This window comes from Cetorhinus maximus, chromosome 19, assembly GCF_964194155.1.
Source record: "Cetorhinus maximus chromosome 19, sCetMax3.hap1.1, whole genome shotgun sequence".
Classification (NCBI taxonomy): domain Eukaryota; kingdom Metazoa; phylum Chordata; class Chondrichthyes; order Lamniformes; family Cetorhinidae; genus Cetorhinus; species Cetorhinus maximus.
The window spans coordinates 71,688,688-71,712,677 of NC_135897.1; the positions used below are offsets into that span (position 1 = coordinate 71,688,688).

General features: G+C 44.3%; 2 protein-coding genes across 8 annotated transcripts in view; one reads left to right on the top strand and one right to left on the bottom strand.

The window, feature by feature from the left end:
* Positions 1 to 5,545: 5,545 nt before the first annotated feature.
* On the bottom strand, positions 5,546 to 12,679 carry LOC144693911 (uncharacterized). Of its 2 annotated transcripts, none has more exons than XM_078564121.1 (2): positions 12,586 to 12,679; positions 5,546 to 6,650 (listed from the first exon to the last, which is right to left on the bottom strand). In XM_078564121.1, exons 1-2 carry the CDS (start codon positions 12,587 to 12,589, stop codon positions 5,629 to 5,631), a joined length of 1,026 nt encoding a protein of 341 aa, XP_078420247.1. In that variant the 5' UTR covers positions 12,590 to 12,679; the 3' UTR covers positions 5,546 to 5,628. The 2 variants fall into 2 exon arrangements, with proteins under 2 accessions (XP_078420247.1, XP_078420248.1); XM_078564122.1 differs by lacking the exon at positions 12,586 to 12,679 and adding an exon at positions 9,395 to 9,809.
* The window catches only part of LOC144693909 (very long-chain specific acyl-CoA dehydrogenase, mitochondrial-like), a 92,093-nt gene continuing 74,762 nt past the window's right edge, over positions 6,660 to 23,990 (top strand). For 5 of the 6 annotated variants that reach the window (XM_078564119.1, XM_078564115.1, XM_078564116.1 and 2 more), the window contains exon 1: positions 6,660 to 8,074. Coding sequence is in view for 1 of the 6 variants with exons in the window: in XM_078564114.1 (XP_078420240.1) it covers positions 8,071 to 8,074 (4 nt within the window). In the remaining 5 variants the exon portion in view is untranslated. Of the gene's footprint in view, positions 8,650 to 23,990 lie in introns of all 6 variants that reach the window. The other variant, XM_078564112.1, reaches the window with a different exon arrangement.

The following is a 23,990-nucleotide window of genomic DNA, read 5'->3' on the forward strand; positions in this document are numbered from 1 at the left end:
AATCGAGGACCCTTGATCTCACCCAAGAAGCATGGTTGAACTTCTTCCTGGAGTGGTACCTCAATCTACTGGACTGCTTTGGGATCCTCCGCACATCTCGATGTCTTAGACTTGCACAGCTTTTCAATGTGTCCCAGCTGGTTGCAGTTGAAACACTGCACAGAGATTGCTGGATATTGTTCTCACCTGTGAGGTCTTTGGCTCCACAGTGCTGACATGATCTCCCACCATTGTGTGGTCTATTGGTATTATCTTCCTTGTCCTGGAGTTTCCCTGCTCTTTTGTTGCTTCAGGAGCTGGACAGCTGGGGTTGCTCTATACCATGGCTTAACCTGAAAATTTCAGACTGCCTGACTATTCATATTTCCTTTCCTAGAGTTAGATTTTTTTGCCCGTAGTATTTCCAAAAGGGCTTCACCAGCCATTCTGACTACTATTTTGTCTCGTATGAGCTCTGACATGAGGTCGCTGTAGTCACAACCTTCAGCCAATCAGTATAATTCATTTATGAAATAGTCAACCAGTTCTCCAGGCCGTTGGACTGGCTGTTGAACTTTGGACCATCTAAAATTCTATTACTTCTTAAACTAAAATAGGTATCCAAGGATTTCAGACCTCTTCAAACTTATCTGAAGATTCATTTACTCTTTGCCTTGCAATAATGTCATCGGCTATTGGACCTAATGAGTACAATAGTGTATTCACTTGTTCAGCCTTTGTCTTCTTAACTAATCCTGAAGCTATCATGTATTTTGAAAATCTTTTTCACCAAAGCTTCCAGTTCCACGCCTGGCCTGACCTTTGTGTCAGCCCAAATTGATCTGGTAGGGTTGATCTATTATCCACGATTGCTTTTCAGCTCAGGGGAGAACAGCGTTAAATGCGGCTTCACTTTTAAAGATGCTGCTGCAGTAACCGATTTGTTAGTGATTCTTCCCGCGTTTGTCAGGTTTTGGCCGACTCCTGCAGCAATTGCGGACCCGACCTCAAAAGGCTCGATTTCTTGCAGCAAATTTTCTAATCAAAGATTTGGGCCCATTAGAACATTTTTAGAGTATGTTAGGGTGATTAAAAGGCAATTCCCTGCTTTGGCTGAGTCTTTAAAACTTTGGGCAGAATTTTCCGTTTGTCAGTCGGGCGGGCCCGACCGACTTGGCGGTGGGCGGGCAGCCGATTGCCGCTGGAGAAACGGGCCGCGCCGCCATTTTTCATGGGCGGGCCAATTAAGGCCCGCCCTGTGGGTAAGCAACTCCCGTGGAGAACGGGAAAATAGTCGTGGGGGCGGCTGCCTCAGACTGCCGGTTGCAATGGGGAACTGGCAGCCTGTAAAAAGAGTGGCCAGGCAGCCTGCTTGAGGCAGTGCACCATGGCCACTCGGGGAGAAGGACATGCTGGATTGAGGGCAGAGGAGGGGGGCAGGCTGCAGGAGAGGCCAGCGGTGGTGGGGGGGGCGGGTGGGGGCGACTGTGCTCCCCGATTTTCAGATGCATGCCTTGCTGTCCTCCGGCAAGAGGTGGCTATCCGTCGGCACATTCTGTATCCGGAGGATGGGAGGAGGAGGGCCCCCCATGTCACCAGCCAGGTGTGGGAGGAGGTGGGTGACGCTGGTAAGCGCCCATGATGATGTGCGACGCACTGGCACCCAGTGCAGGAAAAGATTCAATGATTTGCTGTGCTTTGGATGGGTGAGTACCATGTCTGTCTTGGCCATTTGACCCAGAAGGCAGCCTTAGCCTTTGAGCCCCCCCACCAGGTCTTGCTCTTGTTACTGCATAGAGCATCTGTCGCACGCTGGGTGGGTAAATGGGTATTGACCGTGCTTACACCAGCCGTAGTGGCTGAGGAGAAGATGGGTTCTCCCTGCAGCATATGTTGGTGTTTGTGGCATTTGAGTAGTCTGGGGGCAACCTGCAGGGGAGGCCGCACGAGACATACTCAGAACTCCGACACATGTCATATTGATGGTAATGAGATGGTGCAAGGGGAGCCTCAAGGTGTTTTGGGCAAGTGCCATCTGCTGGCCTCGGCGCCGCACCTAGTTGCGCCTCCTTGCCATGGACGCTAAGACCCGTGTGTTATTCAAAGTGATGGACACCGAATGTGTCCAAGGTTGGGGGAGGGGGTTGGGACCAGCCGTACTATCTTCTGGGGACTGATCACCAGTAGTGTGGACAGGAGCTGCTGGAGGCCTCAGATGGGCCACTGTGGTTGGGGTGCGGCGTGCGCGTGCAGAGTACATGAGCGATCAGCCCCAATAAATCCTCTTCTGTTTTGCAGGCAAAAAGTCACCACAGTGCCCGGGAGCACCAGAGGACTGGAGGTGGACGTGCCCTCCTGCAGCGCCTCATGCCTTTTGAAGAGCAGGCCATGGAGCTGGGCAGGAGTCAGGAGGCCAGGGCAGCCGGGGGCGGCGAGGCTGGGGTCCAGCGGCCAGGTATTTGAGGTCCACAGTCCCATCCACTCTGTCTGCCCACCAGCCAAACCACTGATGGTTGCTGCAATCGTTAATGCTGAAACATTGCTCATTCGCAGACTGAGACAGTCTGACGTGTGGGTCATACAGGAGGGACCCTCGTCCCCTTGAGGAATCGCGACTCCACCGCCTTCCAAAGTCACCTTATCCCATTTGTGACCACTATCACCATGGTCTAACATGCCATTGGATCGCTGCTGCACAGCCAAAGACTTATTTCATCTTAGGAGGTTTGGGACCTCCAGCACCCTTTCAGCCAGTGTGCCCCACATTACTCTGTCCAAAAGGTCCTCAGCACCTCAGCTGTGAACCTCATGGCACTCAACTTAGATGAATGCCACTACGTTACTCAGCCAAGGGGAAATGTTGCCTTCTGCCCACCCGGTCTATGCCCCTCCTTACAGAATGAAGGCCAATAATGTGACCTCTCAATCTCCTGTGATCCACGGCAAATATCGTTACTGTTTGCGATGTTGCCTCAGCCCCGCAACTATCTAGGCCACAATGCATCCAGGTCAGGTACCTCTGCACTCTCCACACTCCTATGGTTCATAACATGCCATGTGGCATTCCTGAGGCTATCTGACCAGCTTGTCTGCATGTGCGTTTAATGGTTGGGGCTCATCTTGACTCATTTCACCCCACAAATGTTCTTCTCCTTAGGGTCTTGAAGGGTGAGCGACTTATGAGGCTGGGGGGGAAAGGGATGAAAGGTTGAACTGAATGTACGCTAACTGATGCACTGTCCTTGTTGTTAATTTCAGCATCACCACCAGAGCGACCTGCACCTTGACCCCGCAGCCCACCCTCCACACCTGAGGGCCAACATGTGCAACTTGCGGAACATCATTTCAGCCAGCGCAGACACACACACCTCGGTGGGGACTTTACCGTCGGCTAGTGTCCTGGGTCACAGTGGAGAGGGCACATCGCAATTGCTGGAGGAGATGGTAGAGAGTGCCAATGGCGCCAGCAGCCGGAGGGCTGCAGGGGACGAGGCACATGCTGAGCCCAGCGCTTATGATGTACTTCTGGAGTTGTCCCCAATGCAGCAGCTGCAGGACAGGTGGCAGGAAGTGCGTTTGCATCTTGCAGGGTTGCATGAGGGAATGCTTCAGTTGCTCTCTGCGACGGAGGAGTCCAGGCAGAGTGCACATGAATGTTTGGCCCTCAGGGCAGAGCTTCAGGCTTCCTCCAATGAGAGATTCGCAACTCTCATAGAGAGGGGTTTCAATCGAATGGAACACTTTATGATTGGGATATGCTCTGACCTGCAAGCCCTCACAGTGGTACTGGCCACGGGTGGTCATTCCCAATGTGGGAGATGTTGTGGACACCAAGTGTCGGCGCTCAGTGCCCATCCATCTGCGGTGAGCAGGGAGGTCAAAAGGGACCTCACATCAGTGCAGTAGCTGCCTGTCGTCGCTGCGAACTCCTCTCAGGGCGCTCTGGATGAGGACAGCAGCTCCTCCGCCCCTCTGCCAGTCAACGTTTCTTCCGTTGAAGCTGCGACAACTGGGGAGGTGCCAGTTCAGGAACTGGCCACTCCTTCCCAGGCGGGGCCTTCACAGGCTCCATGGGCCAGAGGACGCCCGCCAAGTTCATCGAAGCCAATAGGACAGCAGAGTCAGCAGGCTTTCTCTCAAGCCACTCAGAGCGATGGGGTGGCACATAGACGTAGCACCAGAACACGTAAGCATAAGGCACCTTAGGCACTCCACGGGTATGTCACTGGTGATTTTGTGTTGGCCTTAGAATAGGGACCCATATTTTTCTTATCGGAAAAAAGCGCTGTGTGCTTTTCTTTTGGACACAATAAAGTCCACCTTTGTTACCATGGCTGAGGGTCTTTTGTTTGTGGTGCATTTTTCTCTTTCACATATTTATCATGAGTGTTTGAGTGGACATTGATGTTTATGTACTAAGCCCTTATTTGCAGCTGAACAGGTGGAAGATGTGGCACCTAAGTGCCACGTGTGGAAGTGCCAAGCAATGCTGTTCCTGCTGATCCATGTGTGTGGAGCTAGCTGAAGGTTCTTTGGATTAAATTATCCCGAGTGTCCCTGCCTCCTTGGTGTAAGTGCGGGTCATCGTTCTGCCCCTCATCATCGCCCTGTGCTTCCTCATCCTCTGAGGCACTGCTGGATTCATCATGTGCAGCCCCATCCAAGGTCAAGGTCTTCATCGTCAACTGTATCTCCCCTTTCCAGCGCAAGATTGTGCAGAGCGCAGCAGACTACCTCTATCAGAGAGACGCGATCTGGGGGGTACTGGAGTGCGCCCCCGAGTGGTCCAGGCAACGGAAGCGCATCTTGAGAAGACCGATGGTTCTCTCCACCACAGCCCTTGTGGTGCCGTGGCTCTTATTATAGCGTTCCTCAGCTTCTGTTCTTGGATGGCTGAATGCTGTTCCTTTAGTTTTTCAGATGTCATGTCCTTCACCAGCTTCTTTGGCTCTGGGTTCGTTCATTAGCTGTCACCATGTTGTAAGGGTTTGTTCAGTAGGTCTCACAAAGATGTTCAGAGGCTTGTAAGGTTGAACAATAGTGGTTATTGGTAGCAAGTAACTGGATACCCATGTACAAAGTATAGCCCAGAGTGGGAGCTAACTTCATGCTGACTTCTACTCAAGTCTCTCCATACAACTCCATCTGTCTATTGTCATGTGTCTCTCTACATCATACTGTGAGTGGTACTGTTCTCCAGTCCCATATTAACCCTTGCTATGCCGAATACCCTCATACGACAATTATGCCTGCCCACCCCATACACCATCTTGGCTAATAGAGCAGGTGGATGTGCCACTTACAGGGCTTCACCAATGCTGCTAATACACTGGCCCACTGGTAGGGGACAGGCGGTAGCCTGGTGACTTGCCTCGTTTCTCCCTCCCTGTGCAAAATCTCTGCATAGTGCCTTAACCAAACAGCAAATCCAAGATTGAGAACTCACCATGTGTGTAATCATCAAACGTGGATAAATGTTCCACCACACTTTGGCCCAGCATCTGTCAGCTACATTGCGCTGCTAGTTCACCCATAAAAAGATTATTCAAATGTTTGATGCCAGAGACAAAGTAGAACATTAATCTTTATTTTCTTGAACTGATTCATGTAAAGCACAATCTAATACAAAGTGATTTAGAAGCAATTACTTTAACACATTAGCTCCACTTCAGATAGTGTATTAACCTGTTTCCCACTGACTGTTTCAGGTTTTGCACATACTGTTGAGCCAATGGCGTATAGTTTTTCAGAATTTATTTTTATCCAGCGCCACAGATATGTTAAGTCACAGTTACAAACCCATGGATTCAGTGAGAGATCTAAGCCCTGCTGCCATTTCATCCCAATGTTCAGGAGTTTATCAAATATTCCTGAAGGAAGTGACTCTAATTTGTTCTCTGAAAGGTCTATTGTGTCCAGCTTCAGTAGTTTATTAAACAGCCCCACTGGAATCGCCCTAATTTTATTACTACCAAGAAACAAATATTCTAAATTGAGCACGTGATCAAAGGTACCAGGGAGAATACTGTGCAACTGATTATTTCCCAGGTTTAACCTCTCCAGCTTAGACAATTTGTTCAATGAAGTTGCTGGGAAATTTTCAAGTTTATTACTGGAAAGATCAAGTGCTATCAAATTAGTCAGATTTTGAAATGAATTGGGAGGTAAGGATTTCAACATATTGTTTGATAAACTCAGTGATTCAAGCCTGTGAAGATGATGAAACCATAAAGGATTTACGGTTTGTAATTTGTTTCCCTCTAAACTCAATGTGGTTAGATTAAGAGAGGTGCTAAATAAATCTGGTGGGAATGTATTCAGCAAATTGTTGGTCAAATCGAGGACTGTCAGCTGATGGAGATCTTTTAGTGCACCTGAAGAGATGTTTGTCAACTTATTGCTTGAAAGGTGAAGCTCCTGGAGTTGGAAAAGCCCAGCAAAATCCTTTTCTTTTAGTGTGGTAATGTTGGTGAATTCTAGCGATATGCTTGTTGCACTGGACGGAATGTTTTCTGGTACTTTGTGAATAGATTCAAGTGAGACACAAGTCACAGATGTGATATTGTTAGAGAAGTAACAAATGCAGTGACTGGGGCAAACGGCCACGGAAGATGAAAAGCAAAAATAGCTCAGGAACAGTGCTGCAGTGGTCTTCATGGCATCCATTTGATCTAAAATTTGAGAAAAACATGAGAAGAATGGTTTTACTTGTGGTATCTTACAACAACAACTTACATTTGTATTGCACCTTTCTCATAATAAAACTTCCCAAGGAGCATTATAAAATAAAATATGACACCGAGCCATACAAGGAGATATTGGGCTAGATGACCCAAAGCTTGGTCAAAAAATAGGTTTTCAAGGCATGTGTTAAAGGAGGAAAGTGAGGTAGAGAGGTGGAATTCCAAAGCTTAGGGTATAGTCAGCTGAAGGCATGACCATCAATAATGGAGTGATTACAATTGGGGATGCTCAAGAGGCCAGAATTAGATGAGCACAGATTCCCAGAGTACTGAAATAAAAGCAAAATACTGCAGATGTGGGAAAATTGAAATAAAAATAGAAAATTCTGGAAATACTCAGCAGGTCTGGCAGCATCTGTTGTCAGCATATTCTGGCATTTTTTGTTTTTATTCCCAGAGTACTGTGCAATTGGAAGAGGTTATAGAGATAGGGAGGAGCAAGACAATGGAGGGATTTGAAAACAAATATGAGAATTTGTAAAATATGAGAAAGTAAAAAATTGCTTGATGGATAGCCATTGTGGGTCAGCGAGCACAGGTTGGATAGAGGGATGGAACTTGCTGTGGGTTATGTGACGGACAGCAGAGTTTTGGAATGCTTCATGTTTACAGAGGGTAGAATGTGGGTGATCAGCCAGTGGTACATTTGAATAGAAAATTTTAGAAGTACTGAAGGCATGAATAAGCAGCAGTTAAACTGAGACAAGGGTGAAGTCAGGAAATGTTATGGAGGTGGAAATACGTAGTCTTAGCGATGGCATGAGTATGAGGTCGAATGCTCAACTTGGGGTCAAATGCGACACCTAGATTATGAACAGACTGGTTTCACCTCAGACTGTTGCGAGGGAGAGAGATGGTGTCAGTAGCTTGGAAACAGAGTTAGGGATGGGACTGAAAACAATGGCTTCAGTCTTTCCAATATTTAATTGAATGAAATTTCTGCTCACCATCTTAGAGTGGATAACATCAGTAAACATGGTTGTAAAGAATTTTCATTTAGATTTCTATTCTTTTGTTCCTTTTTAACACATTTCAGTTCATTTTCTCCACAAATGCCTTTGTTCAACCAAAATATGCAAAGACATGATTAGTGGAACTGGCTGGAAAACCTGCTGATCTTGACACTAATCTTGTGTAAGGATTCAGATGATAATTATCAACTATGGAAACTTCACTGTCACAAGTTGTGATGTCATAGAACCCTCTCAATTAGTGGATACATTTTGGGAAGTCCCATTCTGGGGCTGTAGGAAGGCTTGCATATGGAAGCATATTTTGGACACTCAAGTGCCAAGACCAGAATGCCTGAGTCGAGACAGTTTTAGTAGAAAATCAGGATTATTGTGAAATGGGTAAGCTGATCTTTGAGCCCAGCTTTCTGATCTGTGTTCTTGTTGAGTGGCACTTTATTGTTGAGAATGGAACCACAAAAAAGTTATAAATTACAGTCTATAGTTTAACCTGCAACATTTTACACACAAACCATCTGAACCTATCAATCAGATTGTAGCCCACTCCCAATAGAGTATCAGTCTATAATTTTCTGTTTAACCCATCTGAATCCCTTGATTAGATTATAACCTACAGCTCTTTTGGCAGATGTCCATTATTCTTTATAGAGCTGAACCCTTCCATAGGATCCTATTATCCTGCTACAACGAGGCTGGATAATAAATGGAAAAATTATCTTTGACTGCAGTAAAAAGGGAGGCTGTGGAAAACCTGGAGTGAAGGAGAGAGTGAAAGCGCACAAAGAATTGAAAGTGCATGGGAAGAAGAGAGAACACAGAGAGTAGCCTTGCAGCAGAAAAGAGAGACAAATGGCCACAACCAGACTCTGGAAGTCAATTTTGCAGTCTAATAGCTGGGCCCAATCACTGCTCCATTAAACAGTAGGAACAATCTGTACTACTTGAGACTAGTCCAGGTCAGACACTAGGATATTATACAGAGAGTTTCTGAACTGTGCGTAACTTTGTACACTGTAATTTTGGAAGAGAGCACATCCCTGTTATTTTTGCAAGTTGATTCCCACCTGCATGTAGAGTGCCTGTTAATATATTTACATTGCTCATAAATTGTTCAATGTTAAACATTACAGAATAGCAGTTATTACTACTGTTTTCAGTTTTCAAGTTTTGGAACTGGTTCATTCATAGTGACTAAATAACCGTTCTCTACACTGCACCACCCAGTAAAATATTGTTTCATAACTATGTTACCCTGTAGCTGGACTTATCTCGACAACAGAGCTGGGTTTGACTTACGGAAGAATGTAATAGTTACTGGCTTTTCTTTTAGCAATTACACGCAGGCAGTATGTAACAGCTGTCACTCTTTTCCTTGCACAATACATTTAACAATTAAAATTTCAGCAGACATCATTCACTGTTCCTGGTTAACATATAACACCCGGCTATTAATTTGAATCTTTATTATATCCTTCAGTGACCGGGTCGGAAAATAACTGGGACATAGGGCAAAACCTTTTTTGCTGATGGTAATCTGTAGCATGCATATGACACAAAATACCCCATAGCATTCACTGATGGAGATCACAGAGTAAACTCCCTCCGTACAAATCCCAGTAGACTGACTAAAAGACAACTAATAACAAGAGAAAGAGAGGCTTGACAAAGCACTGGCATTCAATTCTATTAGCATATTCCTACCTTACTGTTGAACGGATTCTGAAGTAAGTTTGTTCTGTCAGCTTTGTGTGAGGCAATGTGGGAGAAGTGTTTTAAATGGATCCACAGCTGCTCCTTGCCGAAGCAAGCAACTGTCTGTCTGTCCCTGTCAAAGGATGCAAAGCTGGTATACTGGAACTGGTGAAATTTGAAGGGAAGTTACATAATTGTTGGAGCTGGGAACATTGCTCAGGTCTGTGCCATTTTGGTCAATGGCACTTTCATGCAACAATAGTTTGCTGAGCAATAATGAATTTGTACGGAACATGCAGAACTCTTTTATGAAGTGTGTGCTATTTCTTCATTTTAATCCTGCTGTACTGATAAAAAGATATTGCATCAGTACGACTGGAACTTAGAAAACCTATAGCTACATCTAAAAGTTAGCAAACTTCCATGTGTAATCTGACCTGTTGAAATAGTGTAAAGTTCGTTGAGTGTTATGTTAGTAAATCAATGAGCACCTATCTTGCTTAGTGGAGACAAACACTGAGGGAAAACTATGGAGATTAAAGGAACAAAATTTTCTGAAATATTCAAAAAAAAAATCAGGGAATATTGATAAAGAAATAGAGGACACTGTATTGGTAATTATGGAATGTGAACATTATTCCACACTCCTCATGACCTACAGTCATTTATTGAGACATGCACCTCCAGCACAGATTGTATTTTTTTTTATTCATTCGTGGGATGTGGGCTTCGCTGGCTGGGCCAGCATTTATTACCCTTCTCTAGTTGCCCTTGAGAAGGTGGTGGTGAGCTGCCTTCTTGAACCGCTGCAGTCCATGTGGTGTAGGTACACCCACAGTGCTGTTAGGAAGGGAGTTCCAGGATTTTGACCCAGCAGCAGTGAAGGAACATATATATATGGTGATATATCACCAAGTCAGGATAGTGAGTGGTTTGGATGGGAACTTCCAGGTAGTGGTGTTCCCATCTATCTGCTGCCCTTGTCTTTCTAGGTGGTAGTGGTTGTGGGTTTGGAAGGTGCTGTCGAAGGAGCCTTGGTGAATTCCTGCAGTACATCTTGTAGATGGTGCATACTGCTGCTACTGTGCGTCAGTGGTGGAGGCAGTGAATGTTTGTGGATATGGTGCCAATCAAGCGGGCTGCTTTGTCCTATATGGTGTCAAGCTTCTTGAGTGTTGTGGGAGCTGCACTCCTCCAGGCAAGAGGGGAGTATTCCATCACACTCCTGACTTGTGCCTTGTAGATGGTGGACAGGCTTTGGGAAGTCAGTGGATGAGTTATTCGTCACAGGATTCCTAGCCTCTGACCTACTCTTTTAGCCACAGTATTTATGTGGCTAGTCCAGTTCAGTTTTTGGTCAATGGTAACCCCCAGGATGTTGATAGTGCGGGATTCAATGATGGTAATGCCATTGAACATCAAGGGGCGATGGTTAGATTCTCTCTTGTTGGAGATGGACATTGCCTGACACTTACATGGTGCAAATGTTACGTGCCACTTGCCAGCCCAAGCCTGGATATTACTTGCTGTTACTTTCACTTGCTGCTTCAGTATCTGAGGAGTCGCGAATGGTGCTGAACATTGTGCAATCATCAGCGAACATCCCCACTTCTGAACTTATGATGGAAGGAAGGCCATTCATGAATCAGCTGAAGATGGTTGGGCCGAGGACATTATCCTGAGGATCCCCTTCAGTGATGCCCTGGAGCTGAGATAACTGACCTCCAACAATCTGAACCATCTTCCTTTGTGCTAGGTATGACTCCAGCCAGCGGAGAGTTTTCCCCCTATTTCCATTGGCTCCAGTTATGCTAGGGCTCCTTGATGCCACACTCAGTTAAATGCAGCTTTGATGTCAAGGGCAGTCACTCTCACCTCACCTTGGGAGTTCAGCTCTTTTGTCCATGTTTGAACCAAGGCTGTAATGAGGTCACGAGCTGAGTGACCCTAGCGGAACCCAAACTGGGCATCAGTGAGCAGGTTATTGCTTAAGGAAGTGCCGCTTGATAGCACTGTTGATGACCCCTTCCATTACTTTACTGACAACCAAGAGTAGACCAACGGGGCGGTAATTGACCGGGTTGGATTTGTCCTGCTTTTTGTGTACAGGATATACCTGGGCAATTTTCCACATAGCCGGGACGTTGCCAGGGTTGTAGCTGTACTGGAACAGCTTGGCTAGGGGCTAGGGGCGCAGCAAGTTCTGGAACACAAGTGTTCAGTACTATTGCCAGAATGTTGCAGTATCCAGTGCCTTCAGCCATTTCTTGATATCACGTGGAGTGAATCAAATTGGATGAAGACTGGCATTTGTGATGCTGGGGACCTCCAGATGAGGCCGAGTTGGATCATCCCCTTAGCACTTTTGGCTGAAGTTGGTAGCAAATGCTTCAGCCTTATCTTTTGCATTGATGTGCTGGGCTCCCCCATCATTGAGGATGGGGATATTTTGTGGAGCCTCCTCCTCTAGTGAGTTGTTTAATTGTCAACCACTATTCATGACTGGATGTGGCAGGACTGCAGAGATTAGATCTGATCTGTTGGTTGCGGGATTGCTTAGTTCTGTCTCTCACTTGCTGCTTATGCTGTTTGGCACGCAACTAGTCCTGTGTGATAGCTTCACCAGGTTGACACCTCATTTTTAGGTATGCCTGGTGCTGCTCCTGGCATGCCCTCCTGTACTCTTCATTGAACCAGGGTTGATCCCTTGGCTTGAAGGTAATGGTAGAGTGGGGGGTGTGTCGAGCCATGAGGTTACAGATTGTGTTCGAGTACAATTCTGCCACTGCTGATGGCCCACAGCACCTCATGGATGCCCAATCTTGAGTTGCTAGATCTGTTTGAAACCTATCCCATTTAACACTTTGGTAGTGCCACAACACGATGGAGGGTATCCTCAATGTGAAGGCGAGACTTCATCTTGTCAAAGAATAAATACAGCAAATGCAGGTTACTTCAGGAAAGAGTACAATTTATTAAGCGCTGAACCGTACAATGGCCATTGCGAGTAGATCACAATGGATCTGCTCATCGTTACAGTGTTCAACAAGCAGTATTTATACAGTACAATTACGTGGCTCCAGCATATTCACACAGTGATCCTATTAACTTTAGTGATCTTATTAATTTGAGTGATCTTATTAACTTTCCCTTCTTTATTCTCTTATAATTATATCTGTTAGCTAATTGATTTTGCTTACCCATACAGTTTCTTGATCATCCCTTATCTCTTCTAACAATGTACTATTCATTCCATGAGACAACATCTGTTTGTGTTTATTGTGTCATGCATCCTTTTTATCTACTCTTTGCCTAACCTTTGATCTCAGGTCATTTCACGTGTCCAGGCTTGTTCTTCTTATTTTTCTGTTCTTGTTTCCCTTTATAATTTAACCCTTTAGGTGATTTTTCTTTCTCAGTCTCCACAATAACTGTGCGATGGTCATTCCCACCAATACTGTCATGGAAAGATGCATCTGTGACAGGCAAGTTGGTGAGGATGAGGTCAAGTGTGTTTTTTCCTCTTGTTGGTTCCCTCACCACCTGCTGCAGACCCAGTCAAGCAGCTATGTCATTTAGGACTCGGCCAGCTCGGTCAGTAGTGGTGCAACCGAGCCACTCTTGGTGATGGACATTGAAGTCTCCCACACAGAGTACATTCTACGCCCTTGCCATTCTCAGTGCTTCCTCCAAGTGGTGTTCAACATGGAGGTGCACTGATTCATCAGCTGAAGGAGAGTGGTACATGGTAATCAGCAGGAGGTTTCCTTGCCCATGTTTGACCTGATGCCGTGAGGCTTCATGGGGTCCGGAGTCGATGTTGAAGGCTCCCAGGGCAACTCCCTACCGACTGTATACCACTGTGCCACCAGCTCTGCTGGGTCTGTCCTGCCGGTGGGACAGGACATACTCAGGGATGGTGATGGTAGTGTCTGGTACATTATCTGTACCAGAGGATTCCAAGAGGATGATTATGTCAGGCTATTGCTTGACTAGCCTGTGAGACAGCTCTCCCAATTTTGGCACTAGACCCCAGATGTTAGTAAGGAGGATTTTGCAGGGTCAGCAGGGCTGAGATTGCCTAGGTCGATGACAGGTAGTCCGTCCGGTTTCATTCCTTTTTTGTGACTTTCTTGCAGCAGTTTGATACAATTGAGTGGTTTGCTAGGCCATTTCAGAGGGCGTTTAAGAGCTGTGGGTCTGGAGTCACATGTAGGCCAGACCAGGTAAGGACAGCAGATTTCCTTCCTTAAAGGGCATTAGTGAACCAGATGGGTTTTTACAACAACCAACAATCGTTTCATGGTCATCATTAGACTTTTAATTCCATATTTTTATTGAATTCAAATTCCACCTTCTGCCGTGGCAGTAGTCAAACCCGGGTCCCCAGAGCATGGCCCTTGGTCTCTGGATTACAAGTCCAATGACAATACCACTATGCCATTGGCTTCTAGCTTAGAAACTGTTATTGTTGAATTATCTTAGGATCTTACATTAGTCAGAAGCTTAATGGTTTTAATTAGCTTTACTTCCTAATACATCCCAGCATTTGGCTAATTTGACTAAATTACATATTGTATGGATACGTAGAGTTGAATTCCATTTTGAGAGTATCTTTACCCAATGAATCTTGAAGACTTCACTTCAGGCAATTTATAGGGCATACTTTTGACAGCCCAATCACAGAAAAACAGAAGAGAACTTGCACAAACAACCCTCTCCCCAGCAGAACATCAAAGCTACCCCTTCCTCAGTGGGCCACAGAAAGTGTGCAGTCATGAGGCAGCATTTTCTCCTATCCTTGTTTAGCTTTGAACACAATTCACATCTGTCAATGCCTGTAGCTGTAGAAACTCAATGACCAACCTCCTCAAGACACTACCTGCAGCCTCCCCCAACCCACCCCCCCCCACCCCCCCGCCAAAGTGAGACCCCTTTGGACATGGACACTGGCTTAACCTGATTTCCCATTGCAGACAACTCAATGTAGCACACTCCACACATCAAGGTATTCCTAATCCCATCGATACTGCCACCACAACTTGTCCCTTTAGACTCAGCCTTTCAAGAACCATTCTTGAAATGGTTCAAGAAGTGATTGAGATAGAAATAGATCCTAAGTAAAGGCAGCTCACATCTCACCATTCTGATGCAGTGGCTGCAATTATAAAGCTCAATGAGAACATTCTCATGAGCATCCAGAACAGGAAGCAGAGATCTCTGAATTGTGCACTTTTGATGCCAGGGCAGAACATAAAATAAATGGAAATCCGTGTCTTTGAAAATTATATTGAAAAAATGGCACTCCACGTCTAAATAATCCACCTGTAAAAAGGAATCAAGATAACTGGAGATGCTGCAGTAATATATTTGTTTTTGAAATCCCTGAAGGTTAAGAGAAAAATCTTGCATCAAAATATCCTTGGATAGGAAAGTGGACTGGACATTGAAGCACAGCCCATCGAGACTGGCTCCTATGCCATGGATCCAGACCACCTCAGAACCACTGCAGTGTATGTGCACAGTTTCCAGACTAGGGATATGATAATCCCTTAATCAAAGGCTAAAACAACCTATATTTCCAGGACCAGCATATCTTCACCTTCATCTCCTGAACTCCTCTGGAAATATAAAGCTTTAATGGTACCATGTGTGCCTTCTGAAGTAAAAGCATTGAATATAGGATGGTCTAGAATGCCAGACTTGAAATCCTAACAGATGGTTCCCCCTTCCATTGACACTGTATTGCCGAGAGTAGTCATACGGCAAGAACATACAACATACCTGCCCATGGAAACTCTGACCCCATGTTACTCTCACAACTGCCAAGTTGTGCTAGAAAAAGAACAAAATACATACAGTCAGGACACCCACAATGACTACCTACAAACACAAATTCACACATGAATATTAGAGCCAGGAAAGATGTAACCCATTAAAACAAAAGGATGACAATACAAGTATATCCCTCAACATTAAAGCGCCAATGCAGTTGATAGAAATCTGGGAATGAAATCTATCTTCCCAACAAACGTTGCTAGTGGACAGAGCTAACTCTCTATCTCGCCCCCTTCTCCACCCTAAATTAATGGATATTCCACCAGTCCCAGAAAGAAAAATGTCCAAACCACTAAATTAAACTGTAACAGTAGGACCAGAAAGCACAGGATCAAACTGGTGAAACACAAATTTAAGATTTGTGTCAGAAAATCCTTTTTCAATCTAAGATTGTTCAAAATGTAGATTGGACTTCAAATGTGGGTACCACAGGCAGAAAAACATGAAGAATTTAAGAATCAAATGGTCACTGTGATATGGGGATTAGATAGGCGTGAATTATTCTTGATAAGGTACGATAGGCCCAAAGGCTTTCCTCGACATTATTTTTGATTTTGTGATTGAGATGGGATAAATGGGCTGAATATAAATGGACAATCTCAGCAGGTCTAGCTGCATCTGTGGAGAGAGAAACAGAGTTAACGTTTCAAGTCCATATGACCCTTCTTCAGGTCGCACGGACTCGAAACGTTAACCCTGTTTCTCTCTCCGTAGGTGCTGCTAGGCCTGCGGAGTTTTTCCAGCATTTTCTGTTTTTGTTTCAGATTTCCAGCATCTGCAGTATTTTGCTTTTAGAAAATGGACAATAACAGACGATAATGTCATGCAAATTAATGACATCATATCCCAATCCTAAAAAGAGGGGAGGCCAAGTAACAAATAATTATTTTGTTCATGTAAAATGTTTGACAATGAAATTTTTTTAACATAAAATTGAAGTCTGTCAACATTTATGATCCACTCTGCTCAAATACACTGCACCCCATCATATTTAAGGGCGCACCTCAGTTTATATGAAGAGCAAGCGATCTTATGGTACACCATGAGTGAGTGCATGGGAGCAAATCTGCCTCTGACAGAGGCGCTAGCCCATGGAGAAAGCAACGGGAATCAGTATCTCGAACCGTTTTTAACACTGCATACAACTGGTTCCATTGGCAAAGTTTAATCACGTTTACACAAACTTGTCATTAGTGGCGTCACAGAACAGTTGCCCTGGAGATGAGGCTCCCCTACCCATTTATTAAAAGAGGATGTGTAGCGCAGCAGCAAGCTGCATCGTCTCTCCGAGTGGGTGGTGGGGTGGGAGGGAGAGAGGGAAAAGACAAGCTATTTTAGAGCAGTGAGAGTAACTTGCAAGAGGCCTTGAGCTGCGGATGGGCGGCAGAGACTACCCGTGTTGGTCAGTGAGCGCTGAACGCTTTGCCTCCTCCGGGGAGGGCTCAGGGACCAGACGATGCTCCTTCGTCTGCTGCTGCTGAGCAGCGCTCGCTGTGACCTTCTCAGCATCTCCCGAACAAATGCCAGGTGGCGGCGTCCTAACCCCATTGCCAGTAGGTGCGTACACGGCTTAATCAATGTATACAGAGGTCCCGTCCATTGATATCAATGCTACTAATTCATGAACATCAAATTGTAGGAAATTTAGAATTGGGGTCCGAAGGGAAGCGTTCTAATCCAACCATCTGCTGGGTTGTAACTCTGCTTCAAGGGTAGAATCACAGAATGGTTACAGCGCAGAAGGAGGCCATTCAGCCCGTTATGTCTGTGCTGGTCCTCTGAAGGAGCAATTCGCCCAGTGCCACACTCGTGCGATTTCCCAGTAGCCTTGCAAATTGTTCCTTTTCAGATAATAATTCAATTCCCTTTGAAAGCCTTAATTGACCCTGTCTCCATCACACTCTCAGGCAGTGTATTCCAGATCCAACCATTTGCTGCATGAAAACGCTTCTCCTCATGTTGTCACTGGTTCTTTTGCCAATCACCTTAAATCTGTGCCCTCCGGTTTTTGATTCCTCCACCAATGGGGACAGCTTCTATCGACTTTGTCCAGACCCCTCATTCATCCCATTTGAATACCCCATGTGAAAACCCCTCTTCAATTTCTCCAAGGAGAACAGTCCCAACTTCTCCAATCTCTCTATGTAACTGCAGTCCCTTACCCCTGGACTCCCTATTCTCATGGCTCTTTGTTGCACCATATCTAATGTTTTAACATCCTTCCCAAAGTACGGTGCCCAGAACTGGATGCAATATTCCAGTTGAGGCTGAACTAGTGTTTTATACAGGTTGAACATAGCTGGATAAGAGTGCAGTTGGTGCTGCATTCCTGTGTTCAATGTCACAGGAAATCGACTAATAGTCATCTAACTCAACCTTCTTTTAATATTAATATTAACGTATAACAATATCATTATCAATTATAACACTAAACCAATTATGAAGGGGTTTGATAGCGCAGACCTACAGAAGTTGTTTCTAATTGTGTGGGGAATCCAAAGAAGGTCATAAATACAAATGAGTCAATAATGAGTCCAATAAGGAATACAGGAGTAATTTCTTTATCCAGAGAGTGCTTAGAATGTGGAACTGCAAACCCATTAAGGCTGGATTTTACGTTCCCAGCAAACAGGTTTGAAAGTGGGAGAGGGGGGAAATTAATGGCCACTTAAGGGCTTCATCCCACCACTGCTGGCATTTTGCCTGCAGCAGGTGCTGTATGTTCAGTAGGTCACATGAAGAGGTTCTGATTCTTGTAATGGTTGAACATTAATTGTTTATTGATAGCACATGACTATGTACATGTATACAGAATATAGCTCAAGCTATGAGCTAACTTCGTGCTTCCTTCTACACAGGTCCCTGTCCAGTCCACAACTGACTCTAGTCTCAGGTCCTGTGTCTCTTTACATCACACTGTTTCCCAGTCCCACATTAACCCTTGCTATGCCAGATACCCTTATACTACACCACCGCCAAGTCTTTATCCAACGTATTTACATTACAATCATGCTACTCTTCTCCCCACTTTAAGTCTCTGAAATTATAAATTCAGGTAGTCTGGAGGCTTGAAAATTCTCATGGATCTTGTTCTGATCACATTCGGAGGAGTGGTAGGCTCTGTTGATTTGGGCAACCTTTGTTGATTCTGTGTTTGAGTTGTAGTCTGTGTTTCTGGCACTTGGTTATCTTCTTCTGATATGCTTTTTCACTCCTTAGAGTTGAACTTCTCTTTGTCAGCTCTCCATCTGCTCTGCTTGGGGACCACTGGCTTGTCCCGTTCTTTCTGGAGCGAGTGTCCACTCCGTTCATTCATGGTACGAACTGGCTTTTCTTTCTTCCTGTGGCTCACTGTGATCTTTGTGGAAGTTGAAAGTGTCTCTCCCTGTCGTTTGGATGTTCTTCATCAGTGGGCTCATCCTGCAGTTTGGCTTTTATCACAACGTTGTGTTCTTCCGTGTGTCTCCGTGCCTCACTGAGGCATGCTCTGGCGAGTTGATGGTCGCTAGTTCATTGCTCCAGCATCGTCTTGCAGCTTTGCACGTTGGCTGGAGGTTGCAGTGTCTGTGCCATGGTGTTTACAGGTAGTGTGACAGCAAATGTTGGAACCTGGAGTTGCTGATCATTTTCCTGTGTGTCTTCCACATGAGGAACAGTGGTAATTATCTGAAGGTATGGCTGGCCTAACCAAAGAGGAGCTTCTGCCACCTGCAGGCTATGTGAAGAATGAAGACAATTCAGAGCTGAAGTACCAGTCGAGAGGTTTCTTTATTGGTAGGCCTCTTGGGAACTTATAGTTCCATATAGTTGACAGCAGAGGTTGTCTTGATGTCTCCTGCCATTTTAAGAAGGTTAAGGGCGACATATGTCTCTGCTCAAGAGAGAAAATGATTGGTTGCGGATGGTGTACGTGACTTCAAATATCTGCTTGTTGCCATATCTTAGTCGTCCTAAGATCATGCCTGTGACTGGAAGTTGGATTCCTCCAGGCCTGTAGAGTGATGTGCCTGTCGCTCATCGCCAGAGGTCTCTCAGCCATGGTTCCTTATCCGAGAGGTTCCCGTGTCCTATTTAAAGTTGGTGAGGTGACTGTTTACTGAGATGTCTGCATCCCAAAAAGAGAATCCAGGATCCTTGACCTCACTCAAGAAGCATGGTTGGGTCTCTTCCTGATGTAGTACCTCAATCTCATGGGTTGTCTTGGGATCCTCTGCCTGTCTGGGTGCTTTAGATTTGCATAGCTTTCCGAAGTGTCCCAGGTGGATGCAGCTGAAACACTGCACTGATATTGCTGGACATTGCTCTCACCTGTGAGGTCATTAGACTCCACAGCGCTGCCTGTCATAGTCACCCATCCTCTTGTGGTCAGTTTGGGTACTGCCTACCTTGACATGGAGTCTCTCTGCCCCTTTGTTGCTTTACTAGCTGGACAGTTGGGGGTGCCCTGTACCATGGCTTGCTTTTGCTTTGTAAAAGAATCAGTGGTTGGTGGATTTCAGACTTTTTTGATTATTTGAATGGCCTTTTCTATAGTTAGATCTTCCTTAGTCTGTAGTTTGTCTGAAAGGGCATCATCAGCCACTCCGACAATTCTGTCTCTTATGAGTTCTGACTTAAAGTCATCTTAGTCATAGCCTTCAGCCAATCTTACAATTTGTTTATAAAAGAGTCAACCAGTTCTCCAGGCTGTTTGACATGTTTTTTTAAATTTTGCTCTCTCCATAGTTTTGTTGTTTCTTAGATTAAAATATATATCAAAGAATGTTAGAACTTCATCAAATTTATCTGAGGATTTGTTTATTCCTTGCCTCACAATAATATCATTGGCTAACAGACCTACTAGATAAAATAGTGTATTCACTTGTTCAGTTTCTGTCTTTATCTAACCCTGAAGCTATCATGTATCTTAAAAGTCTTTTCTGCCAAAGCCCCCAATTTTGTGTTTGGTCTGGCTCTTGGATCAGCCCAAGTTGTTCTGGTAATGTTAATTTGTTGTCAGTAGTTGCTTTGAAGGTCAGGTGAGTACAGCTTTAAATGCTGTGCAGGCTTTAAAAATGGTGCTGCGGTTATCGGTTTTACAGAGTCTTCCCATGCATGTCGTGTTTTGGCAGGCTCCCACGGCAATGGTGGCCCTGACTCCCTCGGGGTTTAGTATTTTTGCAGCGATTTTGTTAAATCAAAAATTTTGGGCCTTTCCTGTGATATTAGGGGATTTTTGGGCATTTCACAATTCATTCCCAGCTTTGGCTGAGGTTTTTATATCTTCTGCTTTTTAGAGTTATTCCCTGACAACAAGCTCATGTGGTATGGCGCTGACTCTGAACCTGGGCTGGCCAAATTGCTTTTGGAAACGGGCTGCTCTGAATATTTTTTACAGCACTGAAGCTTTTTAAACTAGTCCTGGCTTAGAACGGAATGTTTTTTGCTCACCACTGCTAGGTGCTTTGACTCTGCATTCCCTGAGTATGCACAATGGACCTCCAGGGGATCTTGTGAAGTCCTCAGCTGCACAGTGGAGCTTTTTCTTCTGCCTTTCTGCTTCAAATTCTGCAACAGAGCTTCTTTCAGCTGTTCTCCATTGGTGCCTTCACTTCAGGTGCTTTCAGTCAGGCCAGAACGCTGCTCCTTTAGTTTTACAACTTTTGAATTTCTGCCACTATATTGTATATCCAGTAGGTCTGACGAAGAGCTTCTGACTCTTGTACGGTTGAACATTAAGTGTTTATTGATAACACACAATTATGTACAAATATACAGGGTATAGCCCAAGCTATGAGCTAACTCCATGCTTGCTTCTACACAGGTCTCTGTCCAGTCCACAACTGACTCTAGTCTCAGGCCATGTGTCTCTTTACATCACACTGTGGGAGCTGTTGTTTCCCAGTCCCACATTAATCCTTGCTATGCCAGATACTCTTACGCTACAGCAGGGGAGGCTCAGGCCCTGCAGGAAGTACAGCAGCTAATGCTGCCGAAGAACCCCCATTAAAATTCTACCCCATCCATTGGACTATGCAGTTCAATCGATCAAGATTTTCTATGTTTCTATTTGATTTTTAGAACTGATCTAGTTCATCTCATTAAGTGGAACAACAGCTGGCCTGAGGAGAGTCTGTGTGAGGAAAGAGGGAGAAAAAATCAACTGGGAATCCCCTTCTTGATCTTTATAGATGACTTGATGTCTGATTGGATTTCCCACACAATGGAAACAAATTCTCTATGCCTACCCTGTCAAACTCCTTCATAATTTAGAATTGGTTTAGTGGTGCTAATTGATAATATTTTTGCTATAAGAGGGAGGCAATCATGGAGTCAAGAAAATTGATTGAGAAATACAGTTGATGTCATCAGCTTAAGGAAGATGATTCTATGACTTGAATAATGAGAATTAGAATATAACATGAAAAAGAGGAAGGATAAAAAACATACTGCTTGAGGGATTGTGGAGATGATGAGTTTGGGGGTGGAAAGAAATGGCATTTGAGCATATAGGAATGAAACAAAAAGGTAAATCACCAAATAAGCAAATGTTCCTCGTGATTGAACGAGTACATAGAAGGGAAACAGCAATGAGGGAGTGAAGAGGATAAGTAGAAGAAAACACACAAGGGAAGGAATGGAGAAAGGTAAACAATGGATGGTGAAGAAAATATAAAGAGGGAAGGATGAGATAAACACAGAAGGAAAGGAGAGGGAGAGAGAGAGAAAGTGGCATACACAGAAGGGGAAGGCAGAAGTACAGAAGTAAAGATGGGTGAGGAAGTCACCAAAAAGAAGAGATTTTGTCTTCTACATTTACCAGTTTCCATATCCTTTATTGTGCGAGCATGAGTTGATTGTGGAAAAATGATTCAAGAAGATTGTTTTTGCATGCTTGTTGTCAAAAATAATCAATTGCGTGATTGAATGGTAGGGTAAAAAATATAAAAGTAAAATAAATTTTTATACCATAGCGTCATGATTTTGCTTCAAAAAAATCAGGTGGACAATTCCTATTCACATTAACTCTGCTTCCTGTGTCACATCCTTTATGCTAACATTTATAATGGGAAAATCTAGGGGATAATCTTCATCTTCACTGTCTGAGCATGAAGAGGGGATTACAGTGAATAATTTGGTGGCATACAGAATATCAAAGATAAGGGAGAAGCTTAGCAGCAGAGGTGTTGTGGTGGTTGGGTGGGCTCATACATGAAGAATGGCCACGTAGGCTAGTTGCAATTGTCCTTGAAACAATTGGTTGGCTCCTTTAGGAAAGGAATGAGCAACTTAATGCCCAAAAAGGGGAAGACTATCTACCGGAAGCATTTTTGTCCCAAGTATTCTCTCAATGTATTTAAAATTATATAATTTGTAGAATTTTAAAGGGTATTAAACTTCTTATCCCAAAGGAGTCTCCAATGAGATTTCATCTCATTGTAGGAACTTGCTGTGTCCCAATTGGCTGTCACATTTTTCCAAAGTAACAGCAATCTCTTCAAAAGCACCTCATTGGCAGGGTTACATTTCTGGATGTCCTGATTGTATTAAACATACTACATAAATGCAAGTTATTTCTTTCATTCCTTTTATTTCCTCAAGATTTCTGGTCACTAATGGGAAATAAATCTCTGTCCTGGAGTGGATTCATGAATCTTATTGGGGATTGTAGCTTTGGAGGTAGAATCCGATGCAGAGTCACTCAGCATCAGGAAAATACCATTTGCAAAATGTACAACATAAAATGGTGCATAAGCCCTAAGTTTAGTTTTGTTTTAAAAAATTGTGTACAATGGTTTGTGGAGGACTACACTAGAAAATATTTGATGCTGCTATATAGCAGCATTGTGAAGAAGTATTAAATATCTGGCTCACTTCAATAAGTAATTCACTGCAAACTACTTAGTCTTGCTTCAACTGGAACAAAGGAACAGAAGTGGGCCATTCAGTCCCTTGAGCCCCTTTTCAGCCATTTAAGTAGATCATGGCTGATCTGCATCTTGACTCTATCTTGGTTCTGTAGCCCTTCATATCCTTCCCTAACCAAAAATTGTCAACCTCAGTTTTGAAATTTTCAATGACCCCCACCCCAGCCTCAATAGTTTTTTTTGGGGTGAGAATTCCAAATTTCTGCTAACCTTTGTGTGAAGATGTGCTTCCCGACTTCACGCATTAACAGCCTAGAACTGAACGGGATCTAACCAGAACTTTATATAACTGTTAACATAACTTTCAACTCCACCATCTTGAGATAAAGGTCTACTTTCCATTAACCTCTTCAATTATTTTTTGCACCTCTCCATTAACTTTCGGAGATTCCTGTCTGTGGACCCTCATATTTCTCTCTAACTCCAGAGGAAAGGTGTTTTGTGAATTGTTGCTATATTTTAAAGAAACATATACTTTTGAAAATGTGCCCAAGATACTCTCTTAATGAATTAGAATGGGGTATTTGTCATGCAGCAGAGAAGCTCAGGAATTTCTCTAACCCTAAGGTGAGAACATCTGCTTAGCTGCCTCAGCATCCTGCTGCTTTGCTTCTTATTGCCACAGGGGGATATTACCTGTAAGCATGGAATCAAGTTTTTCAAAAATGGGCCCAATTTTAACTCTGTTTAAATTAATGGATTTTGGGTGAGTTAAAATCTTGCCTTTTATGCCTGGTGAATACACCTAGCTTTAGCTCTGTACTATGCCAAAATCTGACTACTGTTGAACTGTGTAGCAGCCAGATCAACATTAAATCAAGGACTATCTTGAAGTTCCTTCAGTTTAACATTGACAGGAT